Source organism: Perognathus longimembris, chromosome 9 (assembly GCF_023159225.1).
Source record: "Perognathus longimembris pacificus isolate PPM17 chromosome 9, ASM2315922v1, whole genome shotgun sequence".
Taxonomy (NCBI): domain Eukaryota; kingdom Metazoa; phylum Chordata; class Mammalia; order Rodentia; family Heteromyidae; genus Perognathus; species Perognathus longimembris.
In genome coordinates, this window is record NC_063169.1 from 20,624,983 (window position 1) to 20,650,737 (window position 25,755).

The window sequence follows — 25,755 nt, forward strand, 5'->3', positions numbered from 1 at the left end:
GTAGAGTGCTAGCCTTGAGCACAAAGAGGGTCATGGACATTGCCCAGACCCTGAGTTCAAGCCCTATAGACAACCAACCAACCAACCAAACAAACAAACAAAACTTGGGCCAGGTGGTTGTGGCTCATGCTGGAATCCTAACTATCCAGGAGCCTGAGATCTGAGGATTATGGTTCAAAGCCAGCCCAGACAGAAAAGTCTCTTAGACTCTTATTTCCAATTAACACCCTCCCACTCCCCCCCGAAAACCAATAAAGGACTGAAGTAAAGCTGTGTCTGACATGATAGAACTCTAACTTTAAATACAAATGATCAGGGACAATGCCCAGGCTCTGAGTTCAAGCCCCCAGGACTGGCACACACACACACACACACACACACACACACACACACACACACACACACACACAAATATGTCCAGTTGTTCTGAGACTCCCAAGTATTTGCTTAAAATGGGGTATATTCCAGTTACATATGTATCTATCATTATTCACCAGCAATGTATAATTTTATTTTGCTGTATGTTTTAGAGCATTGCATACTCTCCTAAATGTTTTATTTTGATTAAAATTTGTCCACTGATGCATATTTACATACTTAAAAAAAGAAATTTTTGCAGCTGAAGCTCTTCAATTTTGTTACATTTTTTTCCATGTGCTTTTCTAACTTTTGAAATTACTTCAGCACTGTGAGGGAATAGTATGTTGTGGCTGCTGCTAGCATGCCAGCTGTATTGATTTCAGAATCCTCTTCTTCCAAACACTAATTGGAGATACTACTTTTGTCTTAAGATGATTCATGTTTCCTGAGCTATTTGACTTTCATATTGCAGTCTATTTTTGTGGATTATACAAAAACAGAGCAGCTCTTTAGTAGCAAGCCACCCTGCAAACTGTTTTGACAATGGCAGACCAAAAAAAAAAAAAAAAAAAAAGATGAACTCCATGTTTGCTAATGTATTCAGTTAGGAAAGTCCCCATCCTATTCTTTAGATTCCAGTAACTGCTGGTCAACTTAATGCGAACAAGAGCAACAAACAATACAATACAGTGTATAATGATTTTACATCGTAAAGTAACTAGTCTATTAGCTTAGGCGACAGCCGTGAAGCCAGAGCGCATTTCTTTTGAATCAGGATACATGTTTTGATGCTTATTTTCTCCATCAAATTTTGTTGATTCTACTTTCTAAGAGCTTCTTACATTTCAGGACTTTTTTTTTTTTAGGTACTGAGATTTGAATTTGAGGCCTCATGCTTACTAGGCAGTTGCTGTACAACTGGAGATATATCCCTAGACTTTTTGCTGAATTACTTTTCAGATAATCTGATTCCTTCCTTCCTTCCTTCCTTCCTTCCTTCCTTCCTTCCTTCCTTCCTTCCTTCCTCCTTTTCTTCCTTCTTTTCCCTCCCTCCTCCCCCCTCCCTCCCTTCCTTCCTCCCTCTTTCTTCTCTCCTTCCCCTTCCCTTCATCCCTTCTTCTCCCTTCAATCTTTCCTCCCTCCCTCTTTCTTCCCTCCTTCCCCTTCCCTTCGTCCCTCCCCATCCTTTCTTCCTTCTTTCCTTCCTTCCTTCCTTCCTTCCTTCCTTCCTTCCTTCCTTCCTTCCTTCCTTCCTTCCTTCCTTCCTTCCTTCCTTCCGTCCTTTACTGAAGCTCAGCTTTTGGGTCACAGTACACTTCCCATATAGCTGGAACTGGAGGCATATGCTGAGATGCCTAGCTTATTTTGTGACAACTTGGCTAACTTTTTTCTTTTTTTGACTAGATTTTCCTTAAATCACCATCTCTTCCTTATGAATAGCTGAAGCTACAGATGTGTGTCCCTGGGACTAGTCAAAATTCACCATTTCTTTCTCTCTTGTCATTGCTCTATTATAGCAGTTCTGTTTTAACAGTTGCCTTTTCTGCTTGATTAATGCGGCATTTTTAGTTCCTATCTTGTTTGATCTATGAGTAGCCTGCTGTTTAACTTTTCCATTGATTAAAAAATCAGTGACTATTTTCAGTTCTAAAATCTTCTTTCTGTCCCTTTTCAAATACATTTGAGGTTCCCCCCATTAAGACCTTATCCTGGATGAAATTCTACTTCAATTTCACTCACTATTTTAAACTTATTTAGTTAAAGCTTCTTTTGAACCTCTGTTTCTTTAGTATAGTTCCTCCATCCTAGCACTAACTGACATTGTATTTAGTAGGAAAGTTTTCTCCTTAAAGATATGTGCATTTTCGGGATTTCTGTCATTTCAATGTGACAATTACCATAGTAGTTCACTAGTTTAGGGTTATGTTTGTATTTGTTTATTTTAGCTTTCTCTGCCTTTCACGGTTGCTGTGAATTTTGTACTCTCCTGCCTTGAAGCTAAAGAAAAATATCAGTTCTGCTTTGTTGAGGATGGTTCTTTAAACCACCTCAAGCAGGTTATCTATCCCAATTTAGAGGCTAAAGTCATTATATGCACATAGTTCTCAATTCATTTGGATAAATGTGTCCCAATTGAGATTGCGAGATTATGTGTTTCAGGCTGGTTCAGCTTTGAAAGAAACTGCCAACTGTCTTCAAAATAGTTATGCAATGTGCCTGGACACCAGCACTGAAGAAGATTCTCCCTGCTCAACATTCTTGACTTTAACTGGTGTTTTCAAGTTTTTGTATTTAACATCCTGATAGTTTGTGGTGGCATCCCATATCTGTTTTAATTTGTATTTCTTTAGTGACATATAAACATCAGAAACGTTTTGTATGCCTAATTGCCATTTCTTTGTATTTGTGAATGACTTCATTATTTACTTCTTTGCTCTCTGAAAACTTGATTTGTCCCACCCACATACACACACACAACTTCAAAGAAACAACGACCTTACTAATAAATGGGCTAATGACTCCAATAGAGACTACTTTGAAGAGAAAATAAGAAAGGCCAATTGACAAATGAAGAAATGTACAACATCTTGGGTCATAAAAGAAATGCAAATCTATGGGGCTAGAAATGTGGCTTAGTGGTAGAGTGTTTGCCTAGCATGCATGAAGCCCTGGGTTTGATTCCTCAGCACCACATAAACAGAAAAAGCTGGAAGTGGTGATGTGGCTCAAGAGGTAGAGTGCTAGCCTTGAGTACTGTCCAGGGACAGTGCTGAGGCCCTGAGTACCAAGCTCCAGGACTGGCAAAAAATAAAAAATAAAAAATGCAAATCTAAACAACAATGAGATTACAACTCACCACACTTAGAATCATCATTATTAAGAAAGCTAACAATAACAGATGTTGGCAGGGTGTGGTAAAAAGGAAATGCTACTACACTGTTGGCGGGAATGTAAATGTGTTCAACCACTCTGGAAAGCAGTATGGAGGTTCCTCAAAAGACTAAACATAGACCTACCCCATGATCCAGCAATCCCACTCTTTAGGCATTTACCCAAATGACCATAAAGTAGGCCACATCAAAGCTACCAGTACAACTATGCTCGTTGCAGTAGTATTTACCATAGCTAAGATATGGAATAAGTTCAAATGTCCCTCAGTAGATGAATGGATCAAGAAAATGTGATAAATTTGCACAATGGAGTTCTATGTCTCCATCAGAAAGAATGATATTGCCCCATTCATAAGGAAACAGACAAAAACATATTAAGTAAAGTAAGCAAGATCCAAAGAAACATAGGCTCCATGTTGTCCCTTATTTGAAATAATTAGTATATGTCTTGGATAGTCCTAGCAGAGGATCATACTAGCTCAGTAACTATTTAGGTATGACCATATAAAATGTTGCAAATTGAAATGATCTCCAAAATATTCAAACGTGTGTGTGTGTGTGTGTGTGTGTGTGTGTGTGTGTTGCGTGTATTGTTTGCAGTTATTTCTTTTTTCTTCATTTTTTCCCCTTAGGTTTTTCCTCTGTTGTCATTGCTATTTGGTTCACTCATGTTATGACATAATTATCACTATTATCTTTGGAACTTTTCCATTATACAAAACCAAATCTTTGAACTGGATATAAAATAACTTCCTGTTTTCCTTTTTTTTTTTTCCCAATCTCTGGAGTCAGAAGTTTATTGCTGTATTTATAAGTTTGATTATTTGATCTACCTCAAGTAAATAGAATTCTACAGTCTTTTTTGATTAGCATATTTTGTTTCACCTATCTTGAGGGTTCATCTGTGCTGTAGTAAGAACAGTCTCTCTTTTTTAAGTCTGAATAATGTTCTATTGTGTTTTAAAACCACATTTTGTTTATCCTTTCATCTTTAGCTTTTTATTCCTAGTTGTTCATTATTATGTTAGCTTGTCTAAGTCTTTTGCTCTCCCTACTGTGGAAGAATACTTGCCTAGTAGAAAGCTCTCCCGTAGTCCCAATAGCAGCTTCAGGTCCTTTAATGGACCCAAATATAGGGCCTTAAATTTAGTCTTCAAGGTTAAAAATCCCCAGTTCTTAGGCAAATCTCATGCCTTGCCCGTTTCCCGAATGACAACTTTCTTCAGCAAACTGGATTTATCACATTTGATTTATGGTGTTTTCCAGGCTTCCCCTGTAAATTTTTGAAACACATCCTTCTTCCTTGAATCTCTTGCCTCTTCTGGATGTTTACCTTCAATTCTTAGTGGAGATGTTTCAATCTCAGTGAGCCCTGGTTGTGGCTCCCTTTTTGTGCACTCCCTGGTGTTTGTATATTTTGCTACTCACAAACCAGGCGGTGGAACCAGAAGCCATTTCACACACATACAAATCCTTCACTCCATTTACTAAACATCTTGAAAGATATACCACACAGCTGGTACCTTTCCTTTTAAAATCCTTTTCTATTTCTTTTTCATCCTCTGCCAACAAAACTACAGCTGCTTTTCCTAGCTTCGCTTCACAAAAATATGAGGAAAACTCCTGGGAGGCCCTGAGAAGATTAGTCCTCTCACTGATACCTTTTGTTCCTAGTACTTCAGTATGTAAATGAACTTACCTTATGATTCCCCAAACCTCCCATTTTTCTCCTCTGTTAATTTTCTGAATCCATTACAAAGATACAAACAAATAAAAACTACAACAAGTCTGATGAAGGTCGAAAAGTTTGTGGAGTTGGGGAAGGAGGACTGGCAGGGGTTCACCACTCTCTATTTTTCATGGCTACTGTTTGCTTTTGATCACTGCTGTATTGCTAGTACCAGAAAAATCCATCAAAACCAAAGCAAAAATGCAGTATTTGTTCTATGAATATACATATGCCTATATATGTACATATATGTATATAAGTACATGCACATGTCATTCATATGTTATTTTCTCCAATACATCTTTCTTAGTTAAGACTTTTCTTCTAGATATTTTAGTTCTTGTACATTTAAATACTCACATATTTTTTTATAAACGGCTCAACAAAAATTTGTTCATGACATTTTATAAACTTGGATTTTCCATCTCCACCTTTACACTATCAGGGATATTTTATTATAGCAATGAAAATAAATATAGAAAATTATTTTAATCATGACATACATCATACTTGTCTGTTTTATTTAATCTTTTTTCTTAAAAGATAGATTGTATATAAATTCTCAGTATTACAATCCACTTTATTTTGGATGAACTTTTATATATATCTTTGAAATTCTCTGTGCTGGAGATAAATTCATAGAATTGAAAATGCTGTGCCCCAGAGTGTGTACAACATAAATTCCAATGGCCTTTTGCCGCCTGCCTTCTAGAAAGTTCATTAGTCCTGTTAGCAAGAGTGGTTTGAGTGTCCTTTCTTTATACTTTTGAATGAGTTCTTTACCACATTGTTACAAATTCATACCATGTACTTATCACTTTCATCCTTCTCCTCCACCCCCTCTCCTTTCTAATCCTTACTCTCTCTGGTTTCCCTCCAGTCTCCCTTTATCATCATATGCACATTTGCTTATTTTAGCTCTAGATTCTCTCTATGAGAGAAAACATGTAGCATTCATTTTTTTAGTCTGGCTACTTTTGTTTCATATGATGATCTCCATTTTCAAATATTTTCTACAAATGACACAATCTTTTATGGCTTAAGTAGTACTCCATTCTTTATATATACTACATTTTCTTTACCCATTGATGGTCACCTGGGCAGAATACATGGCCTATATATTGTGTCATAGTAAATATGGGTCCCTGATACTCCTGATAATTGTAATTCTTTTCCAAGTTTCATCTTTGCCAGTATGACAGATGAATAATACACCTACCTCGTTAAAAATATTTTTCATACATTTCTTCCCATAATGGGAAGATACTTTGTATGTACTTATTGATATGTGTAATTTCTGTTTCCTTAGCAATTAGTAATTCTCTTAAGAAATTTGGAAATAATACAACAGCTTCTCTTTCCCATACACCAAATCATAAAATTTTTCTTTTCCTCTAAATTATTTTTTTCTATTAGTAAGTGAGAAAGTTCAGGACGCCACGTGGAGAGATCATATGTAGTTGTTGTCCAAACTGAGGTCTCAACCCGTAACTAGCATCAAAACCAAGTCAATGAGTGTTCAGGTAATCTCAATCCATGGTCATTGAATTTTCCTTAGCCATTGATTCTTTCCTGTGGGCACTTCAGATGTCATGTAGCAAAAGGAACATCTCCCCATGTTGCTCCATCACAATTCTTACTCAAATCATTTGTGCATAAAACATGGCCAATATTTTCCATCACTAGTTTTAGGGTGGATTGTTCCACAGTAACAGCGACTGCAACAGCAGTCTTTCATATTCTAATTCACATCCAAATTTCTAGTCTGATAGGATCCTTCTACATAGCTTGCCATGTTCCCAAACCTCTCCACTTGCAAAGGAAATGGTTGAATTTAAATCCTCTTCAAAGAATACAGCATAGTGCCCTTTTCTAGACCTTGAATAACTGAGAAAAATCAGGGGAAGGTCATTTATCTCAAATTGAGCTAACTGTTGCAAATAGAATTTGAGTAGCGAAAGCCTGATTTGATGGAAAAGTAACACTAGTAAATACTTTTACGTCTGAGGGACACAGGTGCTGCAACTGTTCTTGTTGCCATAGGTTCTATGCTCAGGAGATTAGACTATTCTGGGATTGGAAAATGTACATATAATTAGAGGACTTACAAATGCCTTTGTTTTGTTGCTATTGACTTCACTCAGGTCATGTTTCAGTTTTGAGGACTAGGTGCACTCATACTTTGCTTTCAAGGCACTCAAATTCCAATTCTCCAATGTTAGCTTCTTCTGAAAGTATTCTTGAATTTCAAAGGCTGAATTTATGTTTTTAAATCCAGTGATTTTTTTTGTATCTCAGAAATACCTCTATAACTATTCTTCTTGTAGATTTTTAATTATGTGGTACATGGTTGCCTATTAGAATGAGAACAGACAGAATAGACAGACTGATAATTGCACAATATCAGTTATTCATTCTTATCCTATAATCTATTAAGTTCTACCAGTTTCATATAGTTTTATCTAATCTTATAATCCCGAGGAAAATACATTTCAGTCTCTACTCAGAAGATTAATAAATGAATATTTATTATGCGCTATCATGTTGAAGGAACACATTCCAGGAACATTGGAAGTCACCTCTGATTTGAAAAGAGGCTGACAGTCCAGTCTATTTTTGAGATCCCTGCCACTTAGAAATAAGAGATGCAAAGTAAGAGGGCAAAATACTCATGATTGTGTGGTGTTTGGACAATATGCAACCAGGTTAAGCATTCCAAGAGAAAAGTAATTTGCTTTAAAATGTTATAATTGCAGTTTCTAAATATTTGAGCAGCATGTACCACTATTTAATTCTTTCAACAGCTATATGCAAGTATCAGTTAGTTAAATCAGTATGAAGTATACATTTTGAAATGAAAGACATTGTGGTAATGATGACAGTTGTATCTTCTTGAGAAACAAAACAGAAAAATACAAATTTATGCAATTTGTAGATAACAGACAAATATAATTTATCCTTCACAGAAATTAGACAAAAATGAGTCATATATAAATGAAGGATAGGATTTATAAAATGAGCAAAATATAACAATCTAGCTTAGAAACCTGGGAGGCAAGCATGTTGGAGGAGAGGTATAAGAGGTAAATTTTAAATAGTAAAATTTATATTTCAGGGAACAGAAAAATAAAGTTTGTAATGAAGGAGAAATTAGGTGAGCATGTATAATGAGGGATGGAAATGGGGAGAAAAGTGAAAATTGGTTTTGATTTTTTGAAGCAGCAAATTAGGAACAAGCTTGGTGACAATTTCTCCCTTTCTTCAGTGATCATGGCACAGCAGGGAGACAGACATCTCAGTTTCATTATAATTTTTGCCATTTAGAAACGGAATGTGTAAGGGAATTTATTCTACTTAAGACAAAAAATGGAATTTTAAATACGGTGTCATGAAGTGAGATCTGAAATATTAATAACCTGATCTACATGCTATTTCTTTGTGATAGATAAGCAACAGAATTTCCATGAAACTCAAGGGGTTTGGAATTCGTTTGGAAAGCTAGTAGGGCATGGAACATTAACACAAAATCTTTGAAGACTGAAAATGCTTAGATGGGAATGAGTTTCTGTCTGATCTAAAAGAGAATAATGAAAAGAACTAGAAGCAAATTGAGCAAAGGAAACTTTATCCTCCTATCAAAAAAATTGCTCAACAGTGACAGAGGAACAGAGCCCCAAGGAAGTGCTAAAAACTTGATGACATGAATAATTTGAACCAGTTTGTCTCCCACTGAATAATCCCTTTAGAAATCAAGCAAAATAGCTTCCCTAGGCTGGGTAAGACAGGAAACGTGTCCTGGGCATTGCTTTTGCCCTGATTTATGGTAATCATAAGTGGATCAGGTTTGCACTTATTGTACAGTTATTACTATTGGATCTAGAAAAAAAGAATAAGTGTTGAAGATGGGGAAAACAAAGGAGAATAAATCATTTAAATATGGGAGAACTGGGAGAATCTAAAGAGGTATTATGATCCAAATACCTCATCTTAACAATTAAATAACTTCCTCCTCAACACAAGCAAACAAAACTCAAACCTAATACTCACCAACAAGTGACTCATTGAGGTCATATCATTTGAGCATGGTAAAGGCAAGTCTAGGACATACTCCTTCAATGCTGTGCCACTTCTGCTTCTTATACTCAGAGGAACCTTATGATTGACATATTCATATACACACCAACAGGGCTGTTTCCAGAACCTATCAATACTTCCTAGAGTTCTAGCTGAAGTGGGAGCCAGCCTTGGCTACAGAGATACCTGCAGGATATGGCATTTGTGACCAAAAACAAGCTTCTCTAGCACATATTCTTGCCTACTCCCCATCTTCTCCTGGGAAGCAAATGACAGATCTGTGGTTATAATCCCATACTCCTGAGAAAAGGACAGTGACCCATTTAAGTGTGCAGGTGCCAGTGGACAAGAAGGTAACTTGTCATTATTCCGGTGGACCACAGAAGGGATGGGACTGGGCTGCTTCAGCACTCATGCCTAACCTGTGGTTGTTTCTGCTGGCCAATGCTATGAGGAGAAATGAATACTAAAGACACGGGCTACATGGATGGTTTGGACATATGTTTCCTGTAAGTTGATTTATACGTTCTTTTCTAAAGCACTTTTTAGAAAGAAAAGTGAATGTTAGTGGACCTTGATTGTTCATTATTGCTTTTAACTTTATTTACTTATTTTAAATATTAGTTTTAATTGAGATAATAATCATATGCACTCATAGGGCAAATTCATGGTGCCATAATCTTACATTTTCATGATGACACTATTTTGAATATGCCCTTAATAATGTTGGTATTGAATTCTTTACTATTCATTTACTATTTGTTACTGTTTTTTTGAGACAGGTACCTGAAGCATCTTCTTTCTGAATACTTTGTATCTTTTGATTAATTTCTCCCATTCCCCTTCCAGCCTGAGGTAAACGGACCTCTAATCTCCTGTGAGTCCATATGTTGTAGATTCCAAATATGAGCAGCATCGGGCGGTATTTGTCATTCTGTATGTAAGTTATCTCATTTAGAAAAATACAGTCTAGGTTCCTCTATGTCATAGCCAAGTACAGAATTCCCTTAACACATTTCTTCAGGCTTAATAGTACTCTATTGTGTACATATATCACATATCAATGCACTGATGGTGCTAATGTTGCTCTGTATTCATTATTTCTGATAATTTTCTTATTGGTTTGTCATCTTTCTGATTAACCAAATGCATTGCTAAGAGGGAAATCCTAGGAATGCTAGATTTCTGTGTTTGATTTCAAAGCATCATGACTTCTAGGAAATAATATTAAATGTAACAGAAAAGACAAAATGTCCAATCCCATGGAAAATCTCCAAGATAGCCCATATGGTTGTTCTCACATAATTTTATGTGAGATCATATGGATGCACTGATAGCCATCCATCTTTGGTTGGCAATGAAATAACAACATGTAGAGATACAGCATACCTCATAGTATCTCCTTTGATGGTCCACCTCCTGCTATTTTTATGTAGGCACCTGTAGTACACCCTACAAGGGGTGAAATTGCTACATGTCACCATGGCAATCAGGTAATTTGAAATTGTCTTCCCAGACGTGGTGGGAACCTCTGGGAATCAGACCATTAAGGAGGTTATGTCTTCAGAGGAGTATGGCTATGAGGAGGAATCCAGTAGCCATCACAAACTCTATAGATTATCACATAAATCCTGGTGCCCCGAATCCTCAGTACATCCCTGGAAGGATGAATGAGAGAGTATCAACTTTACAGAAAGAGACAGAGAAACTGAAGTTTGGAGCACATCCTCCTTCTCCTCCTCCTCCTCCTCCTCCTCCTCCTCCTCCTCCTCCTCCTCCTCCTCCTCCTCCTCCTCCTCCTCCTCCTCCTCCTACACACACACACACACACACACACACACGCACACGTATACATACATATATGTTAATATAGTTCTATCTATCATCTACCTATCTATCTTCTATCATCTATCTATCTATCTATCTATCTATCTATCTATCTATCTATCTATCTATCTATCTACCTACCTACCTACCTACCTATCTGAAGTAAAATGGAGGAGGAAGTGCACATGACCTGTGTACCAGTCTGGGCTCAGGGAGAGTAAGCCAGTCTCCTAGAGTTGTTTTTGAAGGAGAATCCACTTCAAGCCAGTGTGTGACCTGATCTTGGTGTGGAGTTTGTAACTTTTGTTTTTTTGCCAGTCCTGGGGCTTGAACTCAGGGCCTGAGCACTGTCCCTGGCTTCTTTTTTTTTTTTTTTTTGGCCAGTCCTGGGCCTTGGACTCAGGGCCTGAGCACTGTCCCTGGATTCTTCCCGCTCAAGGCTAGCACTCTGCCACTTGAGCCACAGCGCCACTTCTGGCCGTTTTCTGTATATGTGGTGCTGGGGAATCGAACCTAGAGCCTCGTGTATCCGAGGCAGGCACTCTTGCCACTAGGCTATATCTCCAGCCCCCCCTGGCTTCTTTTTGCTCAAGGCTAGCACTCTACCACTTGAGCCACAGCACAACTTCCAGCTTTTTTTCTTTATGTGGTACTGAGGAATGCAACCCAGGGCTTCACGCATATGAGGCGAGCACTTTACCACTAAGTCATATTCCCAGCCCGAGTTTGTGTCTTTTGACTACAGAGCACAGGGTTCTGGCGATTTCATGTGAAGAGGCAGGAATTGTGTCAGACAGAGGTTCGGTTGTAGGAGGACAGTCTGATTAGAGTAGACAATTAGCTTAGCAGTGGAGAGGCAGGAAAGAAAATACTGCAAAAGAGTAGCTGGTGATTGTCCAGTGCATCAATATACATGACAGGCTTGAACAGCAGGGCTGCCACATGTGAGGAGAGCATGAAGTGTCAGATTTGAGAGCCTAATGGAAAAGTGATTAAAACATGGGCAAAGAGATGGGACAGGTTAAGAACAAAAACAATGGGATGAATAATGTCTATCATATGATTTTTATCTGTGCTTACCTGTGCAACTGCAAGAGAAAGCTATGGAGTGGTTCAGGATTGAAGATAGAGAAGAGTCATGAGACTCGTTTGAAAAAGACCAAATTTGGGGAGTCCTACAGACACTAACATGCATGTGTCAAATAGGCAACTTTGGATATAGATGAGATTTCTAGATTATTGATAGTAGATTAAGATCCGTCTTCCCAAAGATAGTATCTAATCTTTTGAGAGTGGAAAAGATATAAAGAGAGCAATAATAGAGAAAGAAGCCCACCACAAATTAAGTCCTGGGACATTACAGCATTAAAAAGTGATGAAATGCAAGAGAAACCAACCAAAAAGACCAAGAAAGGAGGACTAGAAAGGTGATATTTAATTCAATTAAATAATCAGTATTCTTTTTCTCTATCTGTGGTGCTATGTATTGCAATAATTGCAGGAGTGGAGATACTATATATAGTTTGAGACATTCATTTCCCAAACTATTTAAAGTTATAATGGAGCATCAATATTTCAATGAGCTTCAATAAACTTGTATCAACTCATTTTTATGTATATGATGGTTATTAAGTCTTTCTGAGACTTTGTCATGGTGTTTCTCCACTACCCCCTTACAGTAGTTCCTTTCTTTCTTTCTTTCTTTCTTTCTTTCTTTCTTTCTTTCTTTCTTTCTTTCTTTCTTTCTTTCTTTCTTTCTTTCTTTCTTTCTTTCTTTCTTTCTTTCTTTCTTTCTTTCTTTCTTTCTTTCTTTCTTTCTTTCTTTCTTTCTTTCTTTTTTTTTTTGTTGAAATTTCCCCAGAGGACAGTTTATTGGGCAGCAACTGAGAAATCAGTGATTAGACTTGGCCACACGCTCCAGCTCATCCTTCTTCTTGATGGCATAGGAGTTGGAAGAGCCCTTAGCAGCATTGATGAGCTCATCAGCAAGGCACTCAGCGATGGTCTTGATGTTCCAGAAGGCAGCCTCCCGGGCACCAGTACACAGCAGCCAGATGGCCTGATTCACCCGGCGCAGTGGGGATACATCCGCAGCCTGCCTTCTCACTGTTCCAGCTCGCCCAATCCTCGTTGAGTCCTCACGGGGCCCACTGTTGATGGCATTCACCAGAACCTGAAGAGGGTTCTCACCAGTGAGCAGGTGGATGATCTCAAAGGCATGCTTGACGATGCGCACAGTCATGAGCTTCTTGCCGTTGTTGCGACCATGCATCATCATGGAGTTAGTGAGACGCTCCACAATGGGGCACTGTGCTCTACGGAAGCGCTTGGCAGCATACTGTCCTGCACTGTGGGGCAGGTAGTTAGCATACTTCTCTTTCACTGCAATGTAGTCTTGTAGCGAAATGTCATTGATCTGTACATCATCCGTGCTCCACTTCCCAAAAAGCTTAATGTCAGGGGTTTCTGCTAGGGCTGGCGTGGCTGCCTCCCACTCGGTCATCCTGAAGGTTCGGTCGGAGCTTTCCGTCCGCTCTGCGTGGTCCGCGCGCCGCCTAGGCACAGACAGGAAGAGAGCAGTAGTTCCTTTCTTATCAAATAATCTTAACATCATGCCATTCTTTGCTTAATAGGGGCCATGGCTTACTTGTTTTATAGAATAATAGATCATAAACTGATATTTGTCAGTGCTATGTAAGATATTATTAAGTTGGACATCCACTTGTCTTAGTCACCCCATTCCCCTGGACATTCCTTTTTGACTTGGTTCCTACCAAGCAGATGCTTCCTCATTTCCTCAGCATTCCAGAGCTTTTCTTCTTCACTTAATCATAGCTAACTTAATCATAGCTAACTCAGTGATCTTGTACTGGTTCTCCTCTATTAACCTCCCACATAAAAACCACAGCATTAATCTTGCCTCTAAATATAAATAATGTATTCTTGTTATAACAATTCTTGTGATAATTCCTATTATAATATATAATTATTATATTACTAAACACGATAATATTATCTAAAAGTAGAGATGAAAATAAATTACCTGACTAATGCTATGCGGTTGTCATTTCCCGTTTCAGAACAAATGCAATACTGAAAGATGTTACAAATGCCCATTGAATCTGTGGACTTTTTTTTTTAAGCCACTAAAGAGTAGTTCAGGCATTGTGAACCTCATGCAGATGTTTTTATTGTTTTAACCTAATTTAGTTTAAAATTCTGCTATGATGTAGTGAATATATATTTTGGGGGGGGGATTTTTTGTTTTGTTTTGATTTGTTTTGTCAGTTTTGGAGCTTGGACTCAGGATCTGAGCACTGTCTCTGAGCTTCTTTTTGCTCAAGGCTAGCACTCTACCATTTGAGCCACAGCGCCGCTTCTGGCTTTTTCTGTTTATGTGGTGCTGAGGAATCGAACTCCAGGCATCATGCACTCTACCGCTAAGCCATATTCCCAGCCCTGAATATGTGTTTTAAATGCACAATTATTTAGAGTTGATTTTTTCCTTGGAAATTACTCAGTAAACCATAAAATTAAAGGTTTATGGAGATAGTCAACAAGAGGTATAAAATACTATAAATGAAGTATGTGAGGTATACTATACCATTTGTACCAGCTTGGCTGCAATAACTTTTTGCCAAAAAGTGAAATAATACTGTAGAGAACTTTAGAATATAAAAACTATCCTATGACCCAAAATGTATCAGGGAGCTAGACAAGAAATTATAATTAGGCAACCATTTAACTTTCTCCTAAACACTGAAAATGAAGCTGGAGGAGCTGATTAGAATAATCCATTGTGGTGATATCGTATTAGGCCATTTAACAGTAATGTGCTGATTGAGAAACAGCTTTTCAGACAGAACAGTACCTATCAAAATTCCAAGGTTTCTCCAGTTCAGAAGCAAATACACTGATCTTCATTAAAATCATGTTGATTTTTTAATGAATCCTTTGTTTGTCTTGGCCCTGTTTAGCATAGTGAAAAGTAGCACATGGAAGGAGCCTCTTGATGAGTATTATTCATCATTTCCTTTCAAACAACTCATAAAATGTCCCTTTAAGCCTGTACAAGGTCATAGTTTTTACTGGCTAAGTTTTGAAAGGAGTCACAGGACTATGTAGTAAAGATAAAGTTTCTACAAGGACTTAAGGTTTACAATGGCAATTTCTGTTACTATGTGTGCATTCAGGATAATGTATAAACACTGCACTATTAATGACAGATGAATTATAAGCTTAAAATGAAACCTTTCTCCTTCCCAAATTAAGATTTATTTTCTGCAATTTCTAAACCTTCCTTTTGCCCTTACTTTCATCTCCTTTATAATGTGCGTGAGTTCATGAGTGCGTGCATGTGTGCATGTGTGTGTGTGTGTGTGATACTGAGGATCAAATTCAGGCCTCAGGCTTTCCAGACAAATGCTCTGTCACTGAGTCACATTCCCACTCTCCCCCTTTTTCTATTTTTTTTTTTATTTGAGAGACAATCTTGACAAGTTGTCCAGCTGCACTTGGATTTAATATGGAGCCCAGACTGGCCGCCAACTCACAATTCTGCCTCAGCCTCCCTGATGCTGGGATGACACGTATATAGTACCTTGCACAGTATATTCTTTCCCTTACTTGTGACTAAACTACACTTTAGGAACTCTACATTCTTTTTTCTTCTTTTCATTATCTTTTTTAACGTTTCTTTTCTTTTTTTTTTAGTTTCTTTATTGTCAAAGTGATGTACAGAGGGGTTACAGTTTCATACCCAAGGTAGTGAGAACATTTCTTACCCAACTTGTTACCTCCTGCATTCTTTTGTAAAGTTCTGTGCGTGGCACTGTGGTTTGAACTCAAGTACTCTGCCACCTGAGTCATACCTCCAGTCTTTTTGTACTGATCAGTTTTCAGATAAGATCATGCCATTGACGAGCCTGGCTTGGACAGTGACCCTCTTTTTTAAACTTTCTGAATGCCTAGCAAGAGTTTGAGATGGAGGTCATGAAAACATTACCCAGGCTGACTTTGAACTCCTATCCTCCTGATCTCTGCCTCCTGAGTAGCTGAGATTACAGGTGTAGGCCACTGGGACCTGGCAGAAATTCTTGAACCTAACCTCCTAAGACCATATACTGACTTCACCAATCAAGAAGTGTTAATAAAAATGACAAAAGAAATGACACTATTTTGCTCCATCTGTACATTTCAGCTTTCATGTGAAATTATTTTTCCTCCTCAAGAAACTTGTGGTAATACATGTTTACTAATTCCTGCTAGTAGCTGTCATGGCAGCTTCATTTCAGTGGCAGAAGAAAGAGCAAGTTATTAACAGTTAGTAGAAGACACATAAAGGTTTTTTAAAAATCTAAGTAATATTATATATAATTCATCCAAAATTGGGGAAATTTTAAAGTTTCTACTTTCAATTGAAAAGAAAAGATTCAGCCTTAAGGAAGATAGAATTCCTATTGTTTGCAGCAGCATAGAAGGAAACTGGAGAATGATCTGATGAATAATACAATCCAGGTACAGAAAGCCAAATACCTCATGAGCTCATCTCTGTGTGTGTCTGAGATCATTGAATTTAGGAGTAGAGAGTAGAAAGGTGGCTACAGAAGCTGGAGAGGGAAGGTGATAGTGGTCAATGAAACATATTAATCAAAGGCTACAATACTGTAGACAGGGAGACTATCATCTATCTATTTGTCTATTTACCTATCACTATCATTTAAAACATTTCCATATATTTCTCTCTATATACATACATTTCACATTGCACTCCATAAATTCATATACTTATTTTGTCATAGGGAATTTTAAATTTAAAAATGAAAACAAGAAAATAATTATTTATTTATTTATTTATTATTTTTTTGGCCAGTCCTGGGCCTTGGACTCAGGGCCTGAGCACTGTCCCTGACTTCTTCCCGCTCAAGGCTAGAACTCTGCCACTTGAGCCACAGAGCCGCTTCTGGCTGTTTTCTGTATATGTGGTGCTGGGGAATCGAAACTAGGGCCTCGTGTATCTGAGGCAGGCACTCTTGCCACTAGGCTATATCCCCAGCCCAAGAAAATAATTATTGATGACATATATTTATGTAACTAGGAAGAGACTCGCCCACAATTTTGAGCATGATTCTACCAACACAATCAAAGGATTGAATTAATATGCCCAGTGGGCTGGTTAAACTCATAGCTTTCTGACTAATATGTGTATGTCAAGGAGGCATTCTACATATGATTTAAAACTTTAAATTGTATGTAATTATGCTTAGCTGACTGTATACAAGTTTATTTTATCATCCATACTTAGCTGATAATTCAGTTTGAATGTTAATTTCTTAGTGTTCAAATGACAGCTTTATGAATGTCATAGGTTAAAAGGAGAAAATGCACCATCAGTTTGATTAATATTTCGAGCTAATGGGAAATGAATGATTGATTTTAATCTCTTTCAGTAAAGCAGTTAGGCCAGAGCAGTGACCCACAGGAGAACAAAGAAAACTGACACAGCATTTGGAGAGGCAGCCACATCCCCAAGTTCTGCATGGTACATCTTCTTCCAGCTCAGGCATGACATTTAGTTAATGGCTATTATCACATCAGTTTATTGGAGATTAAACAGATATCACACACAAAGTACCTAAAGTAGTGTTGACTACCACTATATAATATTTTGACCAATCAACCAGAATGGCTAAAATAAAAAATTGCAAATAATACTAAATATACGACCTAAATGTGGAATAGCTAGTACTTGTAGATTGTTGGATGGGAATAAAAAAGAATCTCAGTAAATAAGTGAATCAATAAATAAAGAATCTCAATAAATAAGTGAATCAATAAATAAAGAATCTCAATAAATAAGTGAGGACATGATAAATTATATGGGACTCTAGACATTTACAAACTGAGGCCAAAGGAAGATATGTATAAGAGTGGTTGACAAAGGCTCAATCGCTATGTGCATATGATCATATAAAATAATAGTTTGTGAAATGAACTCCAAGGAAAGGAAATGAGATATTTTTTCAGTTGCCATTGCTGCTGTTTACATTTTCTTTTCCTTTTGTGTGTTAATTGGTTTGTATTTGGGAAGGTAAGGGGAGGCACAGAAAAGGTGGAACAGGAGTGAACAAATATTTAAAAATAAATAAGTGAAATATTAAAAAATGTCATGTGTTGGGGGCTGGGGATTTAGCTCATCTGGGAGAGCATCTGCCTGGTGAGTACAAGGCCCCGAGTTCGGTCCTCAGTTCTGGAAAGAAAAAATCTATAAAAAATGTCATGTGCATATGTGAAAGCAGCAAAATGAAACCTGTTGTAAAATTAACATATGCTATGAAACATAAAACCCTTAAAAATACTAGTTAATACTAGAGTTTATATACATTTAGAATAAATAATAAATTATTACATAATCGTCAGTCTTGACCCTAGAGCCTAATAAGGAAAATATACCTATTTATGTCTGATGCCCATGTAATTATTTAAATTCTGATGTTTGTTGTTGAGATTGATAAAAACAATACAATGTAAGAACTAGTCCTATCTACCTTATTTGACAGATTCCATTTATTTTTTATTTTTGTACTTTATCCAAAGTTTTGTTAGTTCTACCTTTTAAATGGCATATGTAAAGTTGTTCTACACATCATTGTCCTGTTAATACTTTTCTCTATTTAACTTTTTATACTTAACTCTTTTGAATTCTGGTCTTGAAATCAGGGCTTCAGTGTTGTGCTTGAACTTTTGAGCTCAAGGCTAATGGCTCTACCTTTGAGCCACAGTTTCACTTCTGTCGTTTTGGTAGTTAACTGGAGATGAGTCTTAAAGTTTTCCTCCCTAGCTTGGCTTTGAGGGCTGATCTCAGATCTCAGCCTCCTGAGTACTTCTGGTTAAAGGATTACAAGCACGAGCCACTGGCACCAGACTTACATTTAACTTTTTAATTGCAATGGAATTTATTTTGTGTATGGCATTTCATGTGATATAATTTTCCTAAAAGTTTTTACTTCTGCATTTCAACTTAAGCTAAACCAAAGCAATTTCCATCACAATTAGAGATAAGAGTCACCCATAGTTCTGACAGATGGCAAATATACCATGATGATGAAATTATTGAGTTCAAAGGTGACACTCTATGATTTTGTTGACTTAATTTTGTCTTTCATTTTCAGTAATTTTTATTTGTACATATTTTTGTTCTTGAATAAAATATACTACTTGAATCAATCAAATTTGCATCTGCTATGTCTCTTGTTGGCCTGACTCCCTTTAAAACATTTTTTAAAATGTTAAAATTGTTATTGTAGAATTAATATACAGAGGGTGATAGTTACATGAATCAGGTAATGAAGAGTACAATTCTTTTTTAATCGTTTCCCCTTCCCTCATTATCTCCTGTTTTTTGCCTCTTGTTCCCACACACAAGATACCCATATCATTTTCCAAAGTGGTGCCTAGTGAGTATCACTGTTGTATTCATTCATCCTTGTTCCACCTTTTAGGTGATCTCTCTTACCTTCTCAAATATAAACTAGCAAACAAGACAAAAGGAAAAGAAAACAACCTTTTAAACAATTTTAATTGGTTTCTGTATTCTATTTTCATGCACATGTATAGAGTACTTTGAGCACCAAAATTCCCATCTCATCATCTTTTTACCTCACCCATCTGGTACTGGGCACCCCTAAACATGGCTCTATTCTTCAATTGTGTTCTCTCACTCTCTCTCTGCCTTTATGGTATATATGCACATAAATATACGTATATTATACATAAGTAAACAAATAGTTACATATTTAATAGATTTTATTTTTGTGTATTATTTTAGTTTATATATGTATCTATAGACAGATACATATTTACATATGCTATGTATCATATAATATAGTATATAAAATTTATATATAATATTTGCTATATATATTTTATATTCTATAAAGTATATATAATTATTATAGATTATATAACATACAAATTATATAATCTATATATTCTATAATTTATATGTTGTTTGGTATATATTATATTTCATATATTTTTCAACCTATATTACCTATATTTACAAATTGATAATATTTATTATCACTCTCTACATCTCTAATATAGAGAGAGATAAAATACAAATAAGTTATCGATGTTTATATAAATTCTATACTGTATATGAAAGGGAACATTTGATATTTGTCTCAGTGTGGCTTATTTTACTGAATATGATAATATCTAATTTCACCCATTTTTTGAAGATGACACAATTATAGTCTTTATAGTTGAATGATATGCTAATACATATTTTTCATTCTTTTAAAGTTTTTTAATTCATTAGATGTTGGACATTGAGGTTGATGCCAGATTTGGGGTATTACAAATAGTGTTGCTATGCAGGTATCTCTATTCTATGTTGATTTAATTTCTTCTGATATAGGCACAGAAATGGTATAGCAGGATCATATGACAGTTTTGTTTTTAATCTTTAAATACTCCATGCTGATTTCCATACTGGCTATACTAAGTTAAATTACTAACAATAGTGTTACAAGTACCCCTTTTCCTCTCATAGTCAGCAACGTTTTTTTTTATTTACTTGATGATTACATTTCTGAGAGTGGTGCTATGAAATCTCAATGTAATTTTGAGTTGCATTGCCTTTATGGCTAAAGATATTGAACATTTTTTTCATACATTTATTGGCCATTTGCACTTCTTTCCATTCGTTACATTTGTTCTTTTATTGATTGCTTTGTTCTTTTGGTGTTTAAAAATTTGAGCCCTGTATACATTCTGCATCCTCATGTAATAAGGTAGTCATTTCCTCTCCCCATTTTGTAAGCTCTGTCTTGATTCTTTTAAGTGTTGCCTTTAGTCAATTCTTGCTTGGATTGCCTGGGCAATTGGATAGTAAGGATTATATGTCTTTGTATGTTCCTTCTGTTTTCCTCTTATGGTTTCAAAGTTTCAGATTCTACATTAGATCTTCAATAATTTTGAACTAAGTTTTGTACAAAGTGGGATATAGGAGCTTAGCTTCAGTCTCCTACTTGTAAGTATCCAGTTTTCTCAACCTTATTGATTGTAGAGGCTATTGCACTTTCAATTTATGGTTTTTGGCACTTCATTGAGAACCAGATACCCATAAATGTATAAGTTCATTTCTATGTCTGCTATTCTGTGGGTCCCCCTGTCTGTTTTGGGATTAGTACTATGCAGTTACTCTGGCTCTGTAACATAATTCAAAGTTAGGTATTATGGTTCCTCCAGCATTACTCTTTTGTTCCGGATAACTTTGCCTCTTTGAGGTGTTTTGAGATTACATATAAATTTTGTGATTGATTTTTTATATTTCTGTGGAAAAAGGACACTGTAATGGGTATTGCATCAAATTTTCACAATGTTCATTCTGCTGGTCCATAAGCACATAATACCTTTTTAAAGTGAGTTCTTCAATTTCTTTTGTAAAGGTTTAATACTTTTTCATAGAGCTCTTTCATCTCCTTGTTTTAACATAGTCTTATGTATTTAATAGTTTTCAGGCTATTGTAAATGGGCTCATGATTATTATCACTATACAGACAAATTTCTTCATATTTTTTCTGTTGTTGTCAGAACTCAAGGTCTCATGCTTGCTCATTTTTCATGCTTGGCTGGAACTCTGCCACTTAATTTAGAATGCCAGATCAGCTTTTTACTAGTTATTTTGGAGACAGTGTATTCCAGACATTTCTGTCCAGGCTGAATTTGGACTATGATTGTTGATTTACTTATAATTCATATCCTCATGTTTTTAGATATTTCCTGTAGTTTTTCTCATGACTGACTTCTAATTTTATTCCATTTGCTCTGATAATATATAAGAAATGATTTCAATTTCTTACATTTGTTAAAACTTGTTTTATGTTCTATAATCTGACCTGTTTAGAACTGGTTCATGAAAAGCTGAGAAGTACATATAAACATCGCTTTTTGGTAGAATATTCTTCAATCCATTCTGTGAAATCCATTCCATAGTGTCATTGAATCACTATTCAGTTTCCCTGTTGGGGTGTGTGTGTGTGTGTGTGTGTGTGTGTGTGTGTTTGTGTGTGTTTGTGTGTGTTTGTGTGTGTGTGTGTAAGTCTTGGGGCATGAAATCAGGACTATGGCACTCTAGTTTGTGTGTGTGTGTGTGTCTTTTTTTTTTTTTTTTTTTTTTTTTAGTTTTTTTGTTTTCTTTTCTTCTCAAGGTTTGCATTCTACCACTTTAGCCATGACTCTACTTTCAGCATTTTGCTGCATATGTGTTTCACTGGCATTTCTGCTGTAGCTTGTTTTAGACTAGGATCCTCAGATCTCAGCTTCCTGAGTAGCTAGGCTTACAGGTATGAGCCACTAGTGTCTGGCTTCTGTGTTGATTTTTGTCTAGAAGTGTTTTACTGTTGTTGTTTTTTTTTTTGTTTTTTTTTTTTTTGTTGGTTGTGGAGCTTGAACTCAGGACCTATTCGCTCTCCCTAAGCATTTGTGCTCAAGGCTAGCACTTTACCACTTGAGCCACAGTGTCACTTAGGATTTTTTAGTGGCTAATTGGACATAAGGGTCTCAAGGGGACTTTTCTTCCTGGCTTGACTTCAAATTGTGATCAGACCTCAGCCTCCTGAGTAGCTAGGCTTACAAGTGTGAGCCCCCACAGCTTTGCCATGTCTAGAAGTGTTATGTATTAATTGGCATTCAGCATTGCTCAGAGTTGGATTGCAGGAAGGTTTCTGCTCTTCTTTCATTATTGAGGCTTATCTTCTTTGTTTACTGGGGGGAGCCTGTGGATTAAGCAGGTGCTTACTTCCTCAGCAACTGCTCTTCCTTCACCTTGCCCCATCCTGCCCTGTTTGTGTCTCCCTGGATAGTAAGTGCACAAGCCTAGGCATCACCCTTAATGCATCAGAATTGGGGGAACAAACTGGAACACTGGATTTTGCAATGGTCAAAAGAGAACTGAGAGGCCAACTGCTTGCTAGTCTCTTTGCTTAGAGACATCATGCACCATCTCCCTGTGGGGTGTAGCTACTATTCAAGAAGGTTTGGACTTAGGGTTGTCATGTGTTTGGCAGCAAACAAAGGCAAGGAAGCAGTTCCAGAGATGAAACTCAGTGCTTTGAGGCTTTATCTCACAGTTCATCTCCCTGTGTAGAGGAAGAGTTTGTGGGTTTCATGTGATTCAGGAGGTCTAGTTCAAGGGCCCTCAGACAAACCTAGGGATCAACACAAATAGTCAAGAGGCTTCTATATAGCCAGAGGCTTGATATGTGGTTTCCACTACAACTCCACCAGCAAAGAAGTTCATCATTGCTAGGAAGAGTAGCTTCTTCCCTCTGACCTTCCATGGCTAGAGCTTCCTGGTATTTTTAGTGTCATATCAAATCCTCTTCCTCTCCATAATGACTTTTTAGCCCTCTTCCCTCCAGACAGCAACAAAGTATTGCAAGATGTCCTGAGCCATAATTATTCCTTGTTTTCAAGTGCCCAAAGTATCTCAGTCTCAAATAATAGTCCCTTTCTCAAAATAGAATCATTCTAAAATTCTCAGTGTCAAGAAAAGTGATAGAATGCCTATTTTTACACTCAGACCTGCTTTCCACAACAGAAGAGTGTGTCTCATTAAGTGTCTACTCTGAGTTTATGTTTTAAGGGAGGTATAGACTGATTTTAAAATTAGAATTGTAGGTCTATTACCACAGTGTCTTCCTCCTCCTCTTTTCGTCCTTCTCTTTCCCTTCCTTCCCTTCTTTCTTCTTTCCTTCTTTCCTTCCCTCCTCCTCCTTCTCCTCCTCCTCCTCCTCATCCTCCTCCTCCTCCTCCTCTTCCTCCTCCTCCTCCTCCTCCTCCTCCTCCCTCCTCCCCCTCCCCATGCCCCTCCCCCTCCCCCTCCCTCTCCTCCTCCTCCTCCTCCACCTTGCTTGGCCAGTATTTGAACTCAGGGCCTGAGCAACCTCCCTGAACTTTTTCACTTTAAGACTTGTGCTCTACTACTTGATCTACAGTGCTACTTTTGGCTTTTTGTGGTTTGTTGGAGATAACAGTCTTACTGGCCATTCCTGCCTGGGCTGACTTTGAACCATGATCTTCAGATCTCAGCTTCCTGAATAGCTAGGATCAAACCCATGAGCCACAGGTGCCCAGCTATTCCAGGGTGTTCAGACTTACATTATGATTGCATTTTCAGTATCTTTTCTCACTTCTATAAGTTCAAGAATGGAGTTTGAGGTGTATTGATGATTTTCTTTGTTTCTTCAATTTCTTCATGCTTTTAAAAAACTAACTGTCCTGCTACCTCCTTCATAATTTCCAGTGATTTTCCTCTTTCTCTATCTACAGATTATATTCTCTCCCATGTTTCAAGAGTCTTCTCATTTATAGAATCAAAAAGGTTACTGTTTCTAAAGTGTCTATTTATGTTTTTTTTTTAAACTGATGATTCATAGCAGTATAACATAGATATCGACCTAGGCTGTGGAATCTTTGAGGAAATAAATATAATCACAAAAGTGATAAGGTCATTATATATATGAAGGACTAGAGGAATTGGACTTGCATTTCAAATTTAAGTGGGTAGTGAGTTATGTCAGTTGAATTACCAAATAAATTAAAATTATATAATTAAGGCATAATATAAACTAACATTTTCTAGTTTTTTCTTCAATATTTTTATTTTCATTCTTTTTAACCAACATCCTACTAGCTATTTGAGCTCATATTTCCACATCCATAGGCTCTTCCTTCGTTTTTACATCATTTTATAAGGTTATAGAAATCAGGTTAGCTATTTGTTTCCTTTTTCAGTTTTCATATAGCTATATCCCCAAAGTCTAGGTATTTTTCCTCCTCAGAGTTCTATCAAGGTATTTTCTAAACAAAGAATGTTTACCTGGGAATTTGAAGGACATATTAAAATAAAAAGTTCATTTATTCACAAACATTACATCTAACTTCCTAGTATAATTTTCTACTTTTGCTCATTGCATATGGATGATGAATGGGATTTAACTGTGTGGGATAAGTCAGGTTCTCAACTGTAATTTTAGTTCCTTTTTCTCCCCAATGCTTTGCTACTTGTTAAGATGAACAGATGGAATAGGTACTGACATTATGCACCTTATGAAAAACTATAAGTAACTGAGTACTAAGTAGTTAACATTTGCCCGACAATGTAAACATACAGTACTGAGAGAGGAAAGTGTTGGGTCATGTTTTCAGCTAGACCACATTCCTTGAGATTTGGGGAAAGTCAATTTTGTCTCTCAGGGTTAATATATTCATTTTTAAAATAAATTTAAAAAGTTGATAAATTTGCAAGGATACAACTTTGCCCTGCTTTAAAGATCCTATTTCAAAGCACATAGAACCTTGCTTCCAAGTTTGTGACCTTTTAGACTTACTTGAAAGTATTCCCTTCTAAGATGTTCAATAGTTTCTTTGCTTTTTTAAAAAATAACTTTTCTTTTTTTAAATTATAGAATACATAGGCTGTGTGGGAGGAAAAAATTTACAGAATATCAGTTTCTACAACAAAATAACTTCGTTATGGAACAATCAAATTTTATTACTAAGTCCACAAATTCAAACCACAGAACTTAGGAAACTAGAAAAACAAAGAAAAACGTTTGCAATGAAAACAATTTACTAGAATAACTTATTGACAAAACATTTAAACATAACTAAATATTTCTAAGATGTTATTCCATTCCTAAATATATTTGTTTATTCTTAGTGTAAATGTGAAGATTAATACTTAATGTAAGGTAAGGTCTGTAAGTATCCATAAATATTTTTAATATTGAATGATACTATTGACTGTCTTTACTTTCAGGTTTGTGACAATCACTTTATGATTAGAGTAATTTCTTTTTAAGC

The 25,755-nt window shown here is 36.6% G+C and overlaps 1 protein-coding gene across 1 annotated transcript; it reads right to left on the reverse strand.

Moving 5' to 3' along the window:
* Positions 1 to 12,713: 12,713 nt before the first annotated feature.
* On the reverse strand, positions 12,714 to 13,450 carry LOC125357649 (40S ribosomal protein S5-like). Its single transcript, XM_048354600.1, has one exon. It carries the CDS (start codon positions 13,382 to 13,384, stop codon positions 12,773 to 12,775), a length of 612 nt encoding a protein of 203 aa, XP_048210557.1. The 5' UTR covers positions 13,385 to 13,450; the 3' UTR covers positions 12,714 to 12,772.
* Between the last annotated feature and the right edge of the window lie 12,305 nt (positions 13,451 to 25,755).

Excerpts from the sequence above, each read along its gene's own strand:
- LOC125357649 (XM_048354600.1), bottom strand. The coding sequence starts at position 13,384 with ATGACCGAGTGGGAGGCAGCCACGCCAGCCCTAGCAGAAACCCCTGAC.